Below are 15131 nucleotides of genomic sequence, written 5' to 3'. Positions count from 1 at the left end.
CACTCAGAATTATGGTTAAAAGGATATATAATTGGCAAGGTCATATTCCTTTGCCTTTTCTCTCTAACCAGTTTTCAGTTTAGGCCAACCTTACTAATTATTAAAAGCAAGTTGAAATAATTTACTATATTCACTATTAAGCAGCAGAATCCACAAAGGTGCAAAATACGGTAAGTCCGTCTCATTTAAAGTAACCTTTTTCAACTAGGTCTTTCCCAAATGTATTTTAGCTTTCTTCATTCCCAGCCACCCATATCCCAGGAATCAAGGCAAAACTTGAGCCGAGGTGGCGCAGCAGTTAGAGTGCAGTACTGCAGGCCATTTTAGCTGACTGTGTTCAGCAGGTCAGCGGTTCAAATCTCACCGGCTCAAGGTTGACTCAGCCTTCGCTTACTGGTGTACACCGCTTAGAGAGTGCTTGCACTTAAAGCGGTATACAAGTCTCATAAATAAATAAATAAATAAATAAAACTATCTACACCCAAAAAGGGATGTTACAAGCGACATTGTCCTGATGTACACCGATGACAATAGCTGGCAAGGATACAAACCACGGAAGCCGCAACACACAGTTATCAAAAAGCTGTTGTGGAGAGATAGCAGGTGAATCTATATGGTTGGGATCTTGGAGTCCTAGTAGACAATCACTTAAATATGAGCCAGCAGTGTGCAGCAGCAGCCAAAACAGCCAATACAATCCTCAGCTGAATTAACTGAGGTTTAGACTCAAGATCAACATGAAGTATTAGTACTGCTTTATAAAACCTTAGTAAGACCACACTTGGAATACTGCAGACAAGTTTGGTCATCCTATTATAAAAAAGATGCTGAGACTCTGGAAAGAGTACAGAGAAGAGCAACAAAGATGATTAGAGGGCTGGAGACTAAAACATCCGAAGAATGGATGCAGGAATTCACTAGTCTAGTCTAGAGAAAAGAAGGACTAAGGGGGACATGATAGCAGTCTTGCAATATTTGAGGGGCTGCCACAAAAAAGAGGGGGATCAACCTATTTTCCAAGGCACCTGAAGGCAGGACAAGAAACAATGGATGGAAACTAATCAAGGAGAGAAGCAACCTGGAGCTAAGGAGAAACTTCCTGACAGTGAGAACAATTAACCCGTGGAACAACTTGCCTCCAGAAGTTGTGGGTGCTCCAATGTGGGGGGCTTTTAAGAAGAGAATGGACAGCCATTTGTCCGGAATGATGTAGGGTCTCCTGCCTGAACAGGGGGTTGTACTAGAAGACTTCTAGGTTCCCTTCCAATTCTGTTGTTCTGTTAGGTCCTCTCCAGCTTTCTGGGTCTTCACACCCAAAAGTGCCTCCTCTGCCTTGGTAGCTCTTGATGCCACCTGAGGTGGTTTTCTTGGCATGTCCCCAACCCCAGCATGGGAGAGACATGAATGCCTCAACAGTTAAGTCAACGGGAGAATTTTTTTTTAAAAAAAAAAAGGGGGGGGGGATGAGAAAATTAACTCAAGAGTGCCATCTCCTGGCCCTGAATTATCAATCAAGGCTAGAAAAAACAAACTGCCTTCTTAGAAGGCCAGATCCTGAAGTTGAAACTCAAGTACTTTGGCCACCTAATGAGAAGGAAGGACTCACTGGGGAAGAGCCTGATGCTGGGAAAGATGGAGGGAAAAGAGAAGAAGGGGACGACAGAGAATGAGGTGGCTGGATGGAGTCACTGAAGCAGTAGACGTGAGCTTCAATGGACTCCAGAAGATGGTAGAGGACAGGAAGACCTGGAGGAACGTTGTCCACGGGGTTGCGATGGGTCAGACACGACTTCGCAACTAACAACAACAACAAGGCCCATCTCTCAAAAAATAGATAGTAGAATCCCATCTTTTTTTAAAAAAAAAAGGAAAAAAGAATGTTAAAAAACCTCTTCTTTTCAACTTTAAGTAGTTACATTCACAACAATCAATGAACGGGGAAATAAAAACACGGATTGTTCAAATGGCAGAAAGCGGCTTGGAAAAAGCTGGAGTAGGAGGAAGTTTAGGATTAAATAGATGCTCAGGGTCTCTCAGCAGGCCGATGGATGATGTAGGTGGTCCTCACTTTAGAACTATTTGTTTAACGACTGAAGTTACAAAGGCCCTGAAAAATGTGACTTATGACCGGTTTTCATACTTACGACCGCTGCCGCATTCCCATGGTCACGTGACCAAAATTCAGACGCTTGGCAACTGGCATGTACTTGTGACAGTTGCAGGGTCCCGGGGTCACGTGACCCCATTTTGTGACCTTTTGACAAGCAAAGACAATGGGGAAGCTGGATTCACTTAACCACTTAACAACTGCAGTGATTCCCTTAAGAACTGTGGCAAGGAACATCGTAAAACGGAGCAAAGCTCACTTAATTTCTCACAAATTTCTCACTTAGCAACATAAATTTTGGGGCTCAATTGTGGTCGTAAGTCAAGGATTGCCTGTTCTGTTATCTAACACTCCCGATCACCGATGGAGAATTTTATTTTCTCAGAAGGAACCGCAAAAGAGAGGCTAAACAAAGTTGCTTGGCATTTTCCTTTAGCCGCTCCGTTTTACTTAAGACTCTTCATTTCGAAAAATATTATCAGCGGAATCATGGTTAGATAGATGTATTTTTAGAGGGAGACATTCACCCTGCTTGGGTTAACTAAAGTTTAAACAGGCTAATAGAATATTCAGCAGATCGAGCCTTCTTCCTTCATGTTGGTTTTGCTGCTAGACCTTAGTGTTTGTTCGCCCAGCTCAGGGATAGGCAACCTTGGCTCTTTTATGACTCGTGGACTTCAACTCCCAGGATTCCTGAGCCAGCATGGCTCAGCTTGGAAACCTCTCCCTTTCCCCTCAGCGTGGCTAGCTCAGGAATTCTGGGACTTGAAGTCCACGAGTCATAAAAGAGACAGGGTTGCCTACCTCTGGCCTAGGCCTAGGCCACTTTCTGACTCGTGGACTTCAACTTCCAGAATTCCTCAGCCAGCATGGCTCAGCTTGGAAACTTCTCCCTTTCCCCTCAGCGTAGCTGGCTCAGGAATTCTGGGAGTTGAAGTCCACAAGTCATAAAAGAGCCAAGGTTGCCTACCCCTGTCCCAGCTGATTCACACCGGATTCCAATGGATGCCATCCATGTTTTGAGAATGGTGGATGTGTCAGAGAAGACCAGGCCGAACCCAAGGGCGGCATCAAGCGTGCCCTCAGTTTAGTACCTCTACAACCCCGTAATAGATCTCAGTTCCCTCCCCTTGAAGTCTAGTTAACAATAGCTTTCCATAAGCCCCACCCACCAGGTGTTTACGTTGCCCAATCATACTTCTTTGGTTTGTTATGAGAACGGTCCACTTCTCTTGTCAGATACCTGCGTTTGTGACCTTGACTCTCACGGTCCATGGACAGTGTCTTAGACTCCCATTTCCTTCCCACGCTTCCTACTCCTCCCGCCTGTTTCTATGGCAAGTTGTGTAGCGACAGAAGTTAGCAGGCATCTTAACCATTCAACCTTGATAGCTGACTCTTGTTTGATGCCAATTCACCTTGACCATTAGTAGTTCAAATTCTTGTATATTGTTGTTATTGCTGCTGAGGCACTAAGTTATGTCTGACTCTTTGTGACCCCTTGGACCATAACATGCCAGCCCCTCCTCCCCCCATCTTCCACTGTTTCCTGGAGTGTGCCCAAATTCATGTTCGTTGCGTTGGATGACACTATCTAATTATCTCCTCCGCTGTCGTCCCCTTCCTCTTTTGTCTTCCATCTTTCCCAACATCAGGGTCTTCTCCAAGGAGTTCTCATTAGGAGGCCAAAGTATTTGAGCTATTCTCGTATATGGGTAGAATGAAATAAACTTTATCGTACTTATAGAGTCCTGGTGCTACAGTGGTTAGCTTGCAGAATTGCAGGCTAACTCTGCTCACTGCCAGGAGTTCGATCCGGCTCAGGGTTGACTCAGCCTTCTATCCCTCCGAGGTCGGTAAAATGAGGACCCAGATTGTTGGGGGCCATATGCTGACTCTGTAAACCGCTTAGAGAGGGCTGTAAAGCACTGTGAAGCGGTATATAAGTCTGCTATTGCTATTGCTACTTTTGAAGTCTACCCTGGCTCATCTCTGGACTGTAATAAACTTAAACTTGAACTCCTGATTTCCTGCCCCTGACAGCATGCAGGTAAGCAACAAACAATCAAAGAAGAGCAGGCAAATCCAAGTGGGAAGTAGCTACTTGCCAGGAGTAGCTGAGAGGCAGGCAACAGCTTACCAAAATGTCTCTGACCCTGTCAGGAAGGCCCCTTGTCTCAGTGTCTTCTGAAACAAGCCATTAAGCTTTCAAAAAGTCTTCTCATCTCACTCAAATCAGTACACTCAACCACTTTTAAAAAATTTAACAAGTGGGGTATCCATGGGGTGTGGTGAAAAACGTCAAGATGGCAGCCAGGATGGTGTGAACAATGCTCCGCCCCTTTTTAGAGGCACATTTCTTTTTACAACTCTGTCATCCCTTAATTTGGGGACAACTGGATGGAGCCGAGCATTTACTGGCTGGATGCCCTTCCTGACGCCTACATAGAGTTCACAGCAGGTATTTTTTTTTCTTTGCGCCCTGAGAAAGAAACATCTGCCGCTACCTAGGATTGAACTCTCAACCTTCCAAGTGGGAGGCGAGCGTCTTCACCCCTAGGCCACCAGGCCGCTCATGCACCCCATGTGCAATGGAGATTAAAAAAAAACAACAGTTGGAGGTTCAATCACACTGTGGTGGGTTGCCAATTTGACTTTTTTTCACCATACCTTGCTGACACTCTACGGGAGGGTGCTGAATTTCTAAGGCTGGATTCAAATGGTTGCATTTCCCTTGATTCCATAAAAAACGAGAACGTGAAATTTGATGTTGGCCAAAGGCTGAAACAAGGGATCCTTTCACAGAGCTGGGTCTCACAGCCATAGGTCGTTATTGATTTGGGAACACGGCGATATTGCTCATTTCAGCCCGTGAAATTATTAGCTCACAAACTGGTCAACAACGGAGAAGTAACTCAACACAGACTCGCATTCCCAAGCAGTGAAGGAGACTTCTCAAGGGCCACCTCTGAGGTTGAGAAGTCTACCGAGGTTTATTTCACACACACCACGAACAAAAGCGGGGGGGGGGGCACGGAAGCACACATCCATGTTCTCAAAAAGGAAAGTTAGATTAGGTAGTCAGCCTAGACCAGTGATGGTGAACCTTTTAGAGACCGAGTGCCCAAACTGCAACCCAAAACCCACTTATGCATCGCCGGGTGCCAGGTGGGTGTGGCCCACTGGATGGGCGTAGCTGTGGTGGTCCTGGCAGATTGGGTGCGTGTGGCCAAGGTGGCTGTGATCACCTCGATGTTGCTCGTGGGGAGGGACGCCTGTGGGGGCTGGGCAGGATTGGGGGAGATCCAGAGGATCTCTGGCAGGTGGGGCGGTGCAGGAGGCTCATCCTGCGGGGAGAGGCGAGGCAAGGCGAGGCAGCGCAGGGGTTGCCATTATCACAGGGCAAGGTGAGGCAGGGGCCGGGGTGGCTGCTGCCTGACACCATCGGCCCCTGCATACAGAGGCCAGCGAGCACATGGGTGCTGGGATGCATCCAGCCATGTGGGACCTCAGCGAGTTAGCGGGCAGCTGGTTGAAGAGGGACGGTTGCCATCTCCGGGGCATGGCACGCGTGCCCACAGAGAGGGCTCTGAGTGCCGCCTCTGACACGCGTGCCATAGGTTCGCCACCACTGGCCTAGACACTGGTGTGAAGAACGTATTTATGTCTAACCAAGGTGAAAAAAGCAAGGGTTATTTTTTTTTCAATGAAGCTAAGAAAAGGCAGACTTTTGAAATGGGCTGCTTCGTGAATCAAAACAAGCTGACAAGCGAATTGTATGCTGCCCCTCCTGATCTTAGCTTCTGAATCCAAAGAAAAAGGAGGCAAAATACCTCAAGAGCCTCCAAACAAAATCTATGGTGATTAGAATGGACAGATTTCATACAGGCTAAGCCAGGGGTAGGCAACCTCGGCTCTTTTATGACTCGTGGACTTCAACTCCCAGAATTCCTGAGCCAGCCACGCTGAGGGAAAAGGGAGAGGTTTCCAAGCTGAGCCATGCCGGCTCTGGAATTCTGGGAGTTGAAGTCCACGAGTCAGAAAGCGGCCTAGGCCTAGACCAGAGGTAGGCAACCTTGGCTCTTTTATGACTCGTGGACTTCAACTCCCAGAATTCCTGAGGCAGCCACGCTGAGGGGAAAGGGAGAGGTTTCCAAGCTGAGCCAGGCTGGCTCAGGAATTCTGGGAGTTGAAGTCCACGAGTCATAAAAGAGCCAAGGTTGTCTACTCCTGGGCTAAGCCATTAAAGACTGACAGAGCCCTGATGGCGTTACCTAGTTTGGTAATGAAAGGTCTGCAAGAAAGCCGCCAAGCTCAGAGGACACCAAGGACACCACAATTCAACTTTGAGCTATAAATATTCTCTTCTAAAGTTTATTCTCCGGACTTGAAGACAATCACCACTTAGTTCCATTTCTGTTTCAACACAGAAAGTGAGAATAAAGAACATAGCCACTATATCTGAGAATTAAAAACCAAATTCTCAGAAACCTTTAGCTGCCTTTATATCTGTTTGTCAAAAGACAGGCAGTGAAAGGAAATATACAATAAAATCGTATGGAATGTGATGAATTTGCTGATCCTCCAGAAGAAAAACAGAGCTCCAGAACTCAGGTATCTCTCCTTCCCTGGAGGGGTCAGTTCAGAAATATGGAGACTTCCAACCAAATAACCATTCCCAGAAATTAGAAAACTCTTTAACAAAATTCTCTTTAACCGAGTTAAAGGGAAGAAACGTATATCCCTGCTTAGCTAAATCTGCAGAAAAGGCTAATTATTAATGTATTGCTAGCAATGTATTCCTAGCAATGTATGTATTCCTAGCAATCTTTTTTTTTTTTAAAGATTAGGCATTTTCTTCAGAATAAAATGACTGTTTTGAGCTCAAGTAATTTACATCTAGGTTCCACTGCACCAAATACCATGATTTAAAGTCAAAATCTGGGCTCAGGTCCCAAAGTTTTAAATCTTCGCCACAGAAGATTAAGTTTATTGTACACATTCGTGCACCTTTGGAAAACTATATAAATACTAAGAGTTAACGTAATGGTGCAATCCTGTAAAGGTTTATTCAGGGGTTTAACAAGACCTTTTCAGAACTAAATTGCATAGGACTGCAGCTTTATTATTCTCAATCATCGCACAGTCAGCCAGATGTTCAGACTGGATTTGGCATTTTGTCTACCTATCGAGTCCTTACCCAGGACCCGGGATAGGCAGATGTGGATGTTTGATGGTATTACAGGTATCGTCGCAGGATGGAAGCAGTTCCTAGTAAGTCTGCCTTTTGCAATTGACTAATAGCGAATTTGTCAATGCCAATGGTGTTCAAGTGGTGCTCCAGTTGTTTTGGGATTGCACCCAAGGCACCTATGACTATTGGTGCTACTCTTGCTTGCTTTTGCCACAGTCATTCTATTTCTATTTGTAGGTGTTTGTATTTTGTTATCTTCTCCAGTTCTTTCTCGTCTATTCTGCTATCTCCAGGCACTGCCACGTCCACTATCCAGACTTTTTTGTCTTTCTTATCGACAATTGTTAAGTCTGGGGTGTTATGTTGCAGGTGCTTGTCTGTTTGAATTCTGAAGTCCCAGATAATTATTATTAATAATATTATTTATTATTATTATTTTGAGAAGGAAGGGATCCTTAAAAGATTCAAGTGTTTGCTTGGAGCTCATCAGATACTAAGCGGATTCTGTTAGTGAGGCAAAGATGCAGAGACAGTTAATCTACGAAAGCTGTTTGCTTAATGCAGATTTTCGGCCATCATCATATACTTACCAACTTAATAAACTGTTCAAAAGAATAACAGGATGAAAAGTGAACTGGGACCATAAACACAACCAGAAAACAATAAACTAACATTGACAAAAGTCACAGGAAAGTTTACAAAAGAATGCGCAAATGAAACAAGCATGCAACATTAACTAAACCCAGGAATATTTTTTTGCAGTGTCTGGATTTCTTAAAGAGAGAGAGAAAAATGTAATTTTCTACACCAATGCAGGAGCTTTTATAGAGGTACCCAGAGCAGGCAAACTGTGGTGTGGTTTATATTCAGGTGGACCTAAAACCTATACAGATGTTCAAATCCTATAATTTCCCTCCCTATTCCTAATTCCTTGGGCCAATCTTTCATTTCAGCAGGAGAAAAGCGGATTTAAAACTACTAAAAATACTGCAAACCTGTAAGAATCAGCATAATAAATCTTATCGCTTTGTAAGAAAATTGTAGAAATCTTTCAAGCAGGGTCTTTTAAAAGTGCATGACACTCAAATAATTTTCTGTGGGTCACGTTGAGAATTTTATAGGACTTCTTCAAAAAGTTAATAAAGGAAATTGCGCAAAGCTTATTCATCCACAAACATTTTCATAAAACGCATTCTTTGAAAAGAAAGTTCTAAATATGTGACTGAAACTTGGAAAAGTTTATTGTGGTCATTAACCAGAGCAGGAAAATCAGTATGCAAATATCTAAAACTGAATTGACAATATCAAACATATTATTGGTTGTATGTAAGCTTATTGTGGAACAGTTAAGCAGTGCTAATAATACACTAAACATCATTGTAAACATTAGAAGTTTTTGCACAAAAACTCTGCTTTTCTTATCCAGTGTAAAAGAAATTTAAGGAATGTATTGCTATAAAAGTATGGAAGTCTAAAATTTACCTTGATTTCTCTTTGTTCAACAGATTTTTCCCATATTTGCTGATCGTATGCCCCAATCTATAAAGAAAAAAAAAGGATTTAATTAAAATATGGCCTAACAAAATATTAAGTCATTGCAGAATGCAAATTTGGCACAACGTCCAAAATAGCGCATCTCTACATATACATACATACTAGATGTAGAAAAAAGCTGCAAATCACAGAGATGAACCAGCTGAAATACATTTGACTAATTTAAATCTGCCCTTTAGAAAATTAAAAACCAGTTTAGCAATTGCAAACTGAAGCTTTGCCCGTATTATAGTTGTTTAAACAGAACAGCTGATAATAAATCACATTTATCTGTTTTAACAGCATGACAGTGCTTTGGTTTATGACTTCTAGCTAAGTGTGTTGCAAATCATAATTATAAAATGCCTTTTCTGCGTTATCCGCACTGCTCCAATAGGTGGCAGTACCCAGCTGATGTTAGCGGGATTCGGAGTTAACGGTATTTGAGAGGGAGATTCTCAGGCTGGACTCAGAGGTCAGAAAACGGGCCAAAGAAAGCAACAGCATTGCTAAATAGATGTTGCAAAAATGCACCGTCCCACAATTATAGAAGAACTATTAAAACATTTGACTTAGAAGACTGCTAAATTCAAGACACTGCATTGTAGTGGCGATGAGTGCATTGTTAGAAGTCTTGAAAGATCCAGTTAGGGACATAGATTGTCATGGAGAAAAATCTATATATGTGGTTGCTAGTCATCAAAAACAACTTGATGGCACATAGTCAATCAACCCATCAAACAAATTCAAGGAACTGCATTATAGTAAATAGATAGGGCAGTACACCTGAATATGGTCCTTTTAGTTAATTCCTGGATAAATGAAATAAACATCTAAGAATTGCTCCTACTAAGATAGTCCTCAGAAAAAAAAAACAATTTGCTATCTATCTATCCATCCATCCATCCATCATATTTTCTATATCTATTATATCTATCTCTCCATCTCTCCATCTATCTATCCATCATCTACCTATCTACCTATCTATCTATATATATCTACTATATCTATCTACTATCTCTATCTCCATCTATCTACTATATTTAACTACTATATCTATCTATATCTATTTCTCCATCCTATCTATATCTATCTGTCTGTCTGTCTGTCTATCTATCCATCCATTACTATTTTTATCTATCTATCTGTCTGTCTGTCTATCATCTCTATCTCTCTATCTACTATATCTCTATCTATACATACATACATTCTGCTTCCTTGTAAAATAGATAACTGATTAATATGCCAAAATCCATAATTTACAGTCATTAATAAAAAAAATTCATGCTCTATGTTCAAACAGGAATAGAAAAAATATATATACAAATAAAAGAATCTACACATTTCTATAAACTGTATAGTTCCAGGATCCCACATCCTTCTCAAGACCTGCCACCAGATTGTTCTAGATCAGGGGTAGGCAACCTTGACTCTTTTATGACTCGTGGACTTCAACTCCCAGAATTCCTGAGTCAGCCACGCTGATGGGAAAGAGAGAGGTTTCCAAGCTGAGCATGCTGTCTGAGGAATTCTGGGAGTTGAAGTCCACGAGTCATAAAGCGGCCTAGGCCTAGCCTAGAGGTAGGCAACCTTGGCTCTTTTATGACTCGTGGACTTCAACTCCCAGAATTCCTGAGCCAGCCACGCTGAGGGGAAAGGGAAAGGTTTCCAAACTGAGCCATGCTGGCTCAGGAATTCTGGGAGTTGAAGTCCACGGGTCATAAAAGTGCCAAGGTTGCCCACCCCTGTTCTAGGTAGTAATTCAAGATTGTGCTAGATAATAATTTATTCTATCAGTACACAGCCTGGTGTTACAGACGGTGAAATAAAACAATTTCAGGAGTGCTAGATAAAACATGAAAGGCAGTTTTGACTCTCTCCTGTGCTGATTTCATTACCGTAAAAATTAAAGGATCACCACGATTTCAGAGGCGCTTCAAGCATTTTATGTGCCATGTTGAACAAACACACCACCAGTTCCCACTCTACAATTGTTATCTTTAGAGAAAGAAGGAAGAATAGAAATTTGCGGTTTACCACAGAGTTTGCAAATGAACACTACATTTCAGTTTAGTACTATTGAATTTAGTAAATTTCATAAATGTTCATTAAAAGACTAACGACTCTACATGTAGTACGATTTACAAGGCATATTCTACACGTTAACCTTTCTTTTTCAAAACGTGCTGTATGTCATATATTTTTTTTCTATTAAAGCATTTATCTTCCTTTTCGATTAAATTCTCTTTTCAAGTTTTTTCATCTTTTCACTCTAATATGGAATAGATGTCGGGTGTCATAAGAGATGGACCTAAAATTCTGCCTCTGGTAAACTACAAGGAGATGGATCAGTCTTCTCGTATGAATGCTGAGATCTGCACGGGCAGTTAAATAATGATCTGCAACAGGGTTCACACCGAAAGATAACAAAATCTACTGAAAAACTCCTTTTTTACGACCCCATCATCCTTTAATTTGGGGTAGAATTGGGGCAACTGGATGGAACTGAGCATTTACTAGCCGGATGCCCTTCCTGAAGAACTGTCGTAAGTTGAGGACTGCCTGTATAATGAAAACACAGGGACAGAAGCTGACTAAAAACAACCATGCGTACACCTCAACCGACATCAGACTTTGACATCTGAAGGAAGAGAAACCGTGTAATTATCCAGACATCGTACAACTGCCTTTTACGATAACCAAAAATAAGCCATGTCAGTCACCATGGCTTGACTCCTGTGTAATTCTATTCCTTCAATAGAATATTTAATATTTGTAATTGGCTGTGGCTGAGTCAGACTATGAGAAAGTGTGCAGGAATGTTATTAGTTCAAACCAACATGTTGATGACTGGTGTAACTGGAATTCCATTATAAGTGGGCTTCTAAATTACCTCAGTTCCATTTCAGATGCGTTATTTGACCAGACACAACTGGAAGTTACCTGAGGGATCACCTTTATCTTGTCTCAGCCCCATCTACCGAGCTACAGAAACAGGATGCAGATCTGGAAGACCCAACCACCATTTCTGCAGCTCCGTGGAGGCGTTCACTTCCACACAGAGAGAAAAGCTCAGCCGGGCTACAGAAAGACAGCGTTGGAAGGGACCTTGGAGGTCTTCTAGTCCAACCCCCTGCTCAAGCAGGAGGCCCTCTACCATTTCAGACAAATGGCTGTCCAATCTTTTCTTAAAAGCTTCCAGTGATGGAGTAGTATGGAGTAGATGTAGCATTTGTGGTGGGTCATAAAACCATGCTACCTTAACCTTGAGGAGGCAACTTACATCTAGTTTTTGCTATGAGCCCAGATGGGAGCAAACACCACAAGTTGACTTGCCCTCTCTTTCCGTCAATGGAAACAATCTCTTCTTAAAAACCTTCAGTGATGAAGCACGCACAACCTCTGGAGGCAAGTCCTTCCATTGATTAATTGTTCTCACCGTCAAGGAAGTTCTCCTTAATTCTAGGTTGGTTCTCATCCATTGCTTCTTGTTCTGCTTTCTGGTGCTTAGGAGAATAGGCTGACCCCTTCTTCTTTGTGGCAGCCCCTGAGATATTGGAAGACTGCTATCATGTCTCCCCTGGTTCTTTTTTCACTAGACTAGACAAACCCAATTTCAGCAACCGTTCTTCAGGTGGTTTGGCCTCCAGCCCCCCAATCATCTTTGTTGCTCTTCTCTGCACTCTTTCTAGAGTCTCAACGTCTTCTCTTATATCGTGGGGACTAAAACGGGATGCAGTATTCCAAGTGTGGTCTTACCAAGGCATTGTAAAATGGTACTAACACTTCACATGATGTAAAAAAAAGCAAAGTTTAAGTGGATCTGGGCAGGGTAGGGCAGAGAATGAGTCAGTGCCTCCCAGGCCAAGTGGCATGGAGATGGGGGCTCCATTTAACAACCTGTTTATTGCTGCAACTAGGACAGCCTGGATTATAGTCATTGAGCAAAGCAATCCCATAGGCATCTTCATGACTGCTTGTTCAAAGACTGAATTTCCGGTCTGAATTGTGGTTATAAGCCAGGGGTCTTCAAAGTTGCCAACTTTTAAGACTTGTGGACTTCAACTCCCAGAATTCCACAGCCAGCCACGGCTGGCTGAGGAATTCTGGGAATTGAAGTCCACAAGTCTTAAAGTTGCCAAGTTTGGAGACCCCTGTTATAAGCCGAGGTCTATATGTATAACAGAAGAAATGGAAAAATACTATTTCTTATCCGTTCCTTACTATCATCGCTATGTTCCTCCTTTGATCTATTTCCCACGCTGCTGTAGAAGTTATAGAAAAACATTTACCCTTTCCAGAAAGTCACGGTTGAGAAACAAATAAAATTATCCACTCAAAACAAACTGATACAGTTTTAGACTCCATACTGCACAGCAAACAAACTTTTGAGCAGAGAAATGACCCCAATTATTTTTACGTTCTGGATTTAGTGAAGATTCTTGCCCTACGACTTGAAAAAAATCTGAAAGAGGAAGACAAGTTAGAAATATGTCAACACTGCAATTTCCCAGCCTAGAGGGAGCCCTTGACTTACAACAATTTTGTTTCGAAGTAAAAAAACGACACTAAAAAAGTGACATGTCCGTTTTTCACACTTATGACTGTTGCAACAACCCCATGGTCCCATGATCAAAATTCAGACGTTTGGCAACTGACTCATATTTACGACGGTTGCAGTATCCCGGGGTTCCCTTAATCCTTAAGCCAGATTCCCTTAACGACCGTGTTCCTCACTTTACAACTGCAGTGATTCACTTAACAACCGGGGCAAAAAAAATCGTAAAACGGGGCAATGATGTTACTTAGTCACTTAACAATTGTCTCGGCAACATAAATTAGCAATGGAAATTTGGGACTGAATTGTGCTCATAAGTCAAGGACCTCCTGCGTTTGGGATCAAAGCCGGTGTGAGTTTCAACCGGCTTCCATTGGACAAGGCAGTTTCACCAATTTCTTTCCATTTCCGCATCCAATGCTCTTCTATTCCACTGTCATTTCCTGTGAGTAGGCTTTTACAGAAGGAAGGAGTTCCTTTTTTGCATCTATCATCGTGCACATAAATCGTTTTGAATGCAAAAATAAACAGATAGCATCTCTGCAGGCCTGGCTGGAAATTGCTGCAGCTCATGCATTTTTCTTTCAAAACCTTGGCATGGACCATGCGCAACTGAGGACTGCAGCTCTTCCAGTCAGATACACTGGTAATATAGAATGCAATGGGCATAGGCTGTCCAGGATCTTATTTATATTAGCTATTATTAGGGTCTAGTTTTAAAGCATGCATATATAGACAATAAGGAGAATAGAATAGAGCTGGAAGGGAACTTGGAGGTCTTCTAGTCCAGCCCCCTGCTCAAGCAGGAGAACCTAGACCAGGGGTAGCCAACCTTGGCTCTTTTATGACTTGTGGACTTCAACTCCCAGAATTCCTGAGCCAGCCTGATTCAGCTTGGAAACCTCTCCCTTTCCCCTCAGCGTACTTGGCTCAGGAATTCTGGGAGTTGAAGTCCACGAGTCATAAAAGAACCAAGGTTCCCCACCCCTGCCCTATATCAGGGGTCCTCAACCTTGTCAACTTTAAGACTCGTGGACTTCAACTCCCAGAATTCCCGAGCCAGCATGGCTCAGTTTGGAAACCTCTGTTCCTCTGGGACGTCATAACTACAAGCCCTGACGAACAAAGTCAACGGGGGAAGCCAGGTTCCATTAACAAGTGTGTCACTGACTTATCCACTGCGGTGATTCGCTTAACAACGATGGTGAGAAAGGTGATAACCTGTGTCACTTAGCAACAGAAATTCTGGGATCCGTCGTGGTTGCTAAAAAAAAAAAAAAGGAGGTAGCTGACAGTGCGTTGGTGTCTGCCTTTAGATCTCTGTGTGTGTGTTTTAAAATGGGATTCAATTTTTGCAAAGCTGGAAGAAGAGAACTTGTTGATTAATTGCTCTCGTTAAGTTTCCGGTGGAAAGAATAATGGGTATCCTTTCCAAAGCTAAACCTGAGCTTTGGGGCAGACACCTTGTCGCCAGCTTAACTATCAGCTGTGACAGTATCACCATGTACTCCAATACTTACCAACCGTGGTGTTTCTAATAGAAACAATAAATATTTCAGCAGCAATGTATAATTGATGTCCAGACTGTTGTGCAATAAGTTCACATGGTGCAATAAGATTGTGGGTTTGTTGTTACTGTGAGTTGTGTTGGGGGGTGCATGAAGGGAGGCTTAGCCCAGGGGTAGGCAACCTTGGCTCTTTTATGACTGGTGGACTTCAACTCCCAGAATTCCTGAGCC

At 42.7% G+C, this 15131-nt stretch overlaps 1 protein-coding gene across 3 annotated transcripts in view; it reads right to left on the bottom strand.

Annotated features, from left to right (window-relative positions):
- Window positions 1-15131, bottom strand: part of PHTF2 (putative homeodomain transcription factor 2) — a 76146-nt gene that overhangs the window by 33313 nt on the left and 27702 nt on the right. For 2 of the 3 annotated variants that reach the window (XR_005558011.1, XM_039354514.1), the window contains exons 3-4: window positions 8784-8840; window positions 7892-7903 (exon numbers count right to left, since the gene is read on the bottom strand). Coding sequence is in view for 2 of the 3 variants with exons in the window: in XM_039354514.1 (XP_039210448.1) it covers window positions 7892-7903; window positions 8784-8840 (69 nt within the window). In the remaining variant the exon portion in view is untranslated. The remainder of the gene's footprint in view (window positions 1-7891; window positions 7904-8783; window positions 8841-15131) is intronic. The other variant, XM_039354515.1, reaches the window with a different exon arrangement.

Source organism: Crotalus tigris, unplaced genomic scaffold (genome assembly GCF_016545835.1).
Source record: "Crotalus tigris isolate CLP2741 ecotype Arizona unplaced genomic scaffold, ASM1654583v1 scf7180000018553.2237530, whole genome shotgun sequence".
NCBI lineage: Eukaryota > Metazoa > Chordata > Lepidosauria > Squamata > Viperidae > Crotalus > Crotalus tigris.
Note: the sequence above shows the minus strand (reverse complement) of the source record. Positions and strands in the feature narration are given on the sequence as shown.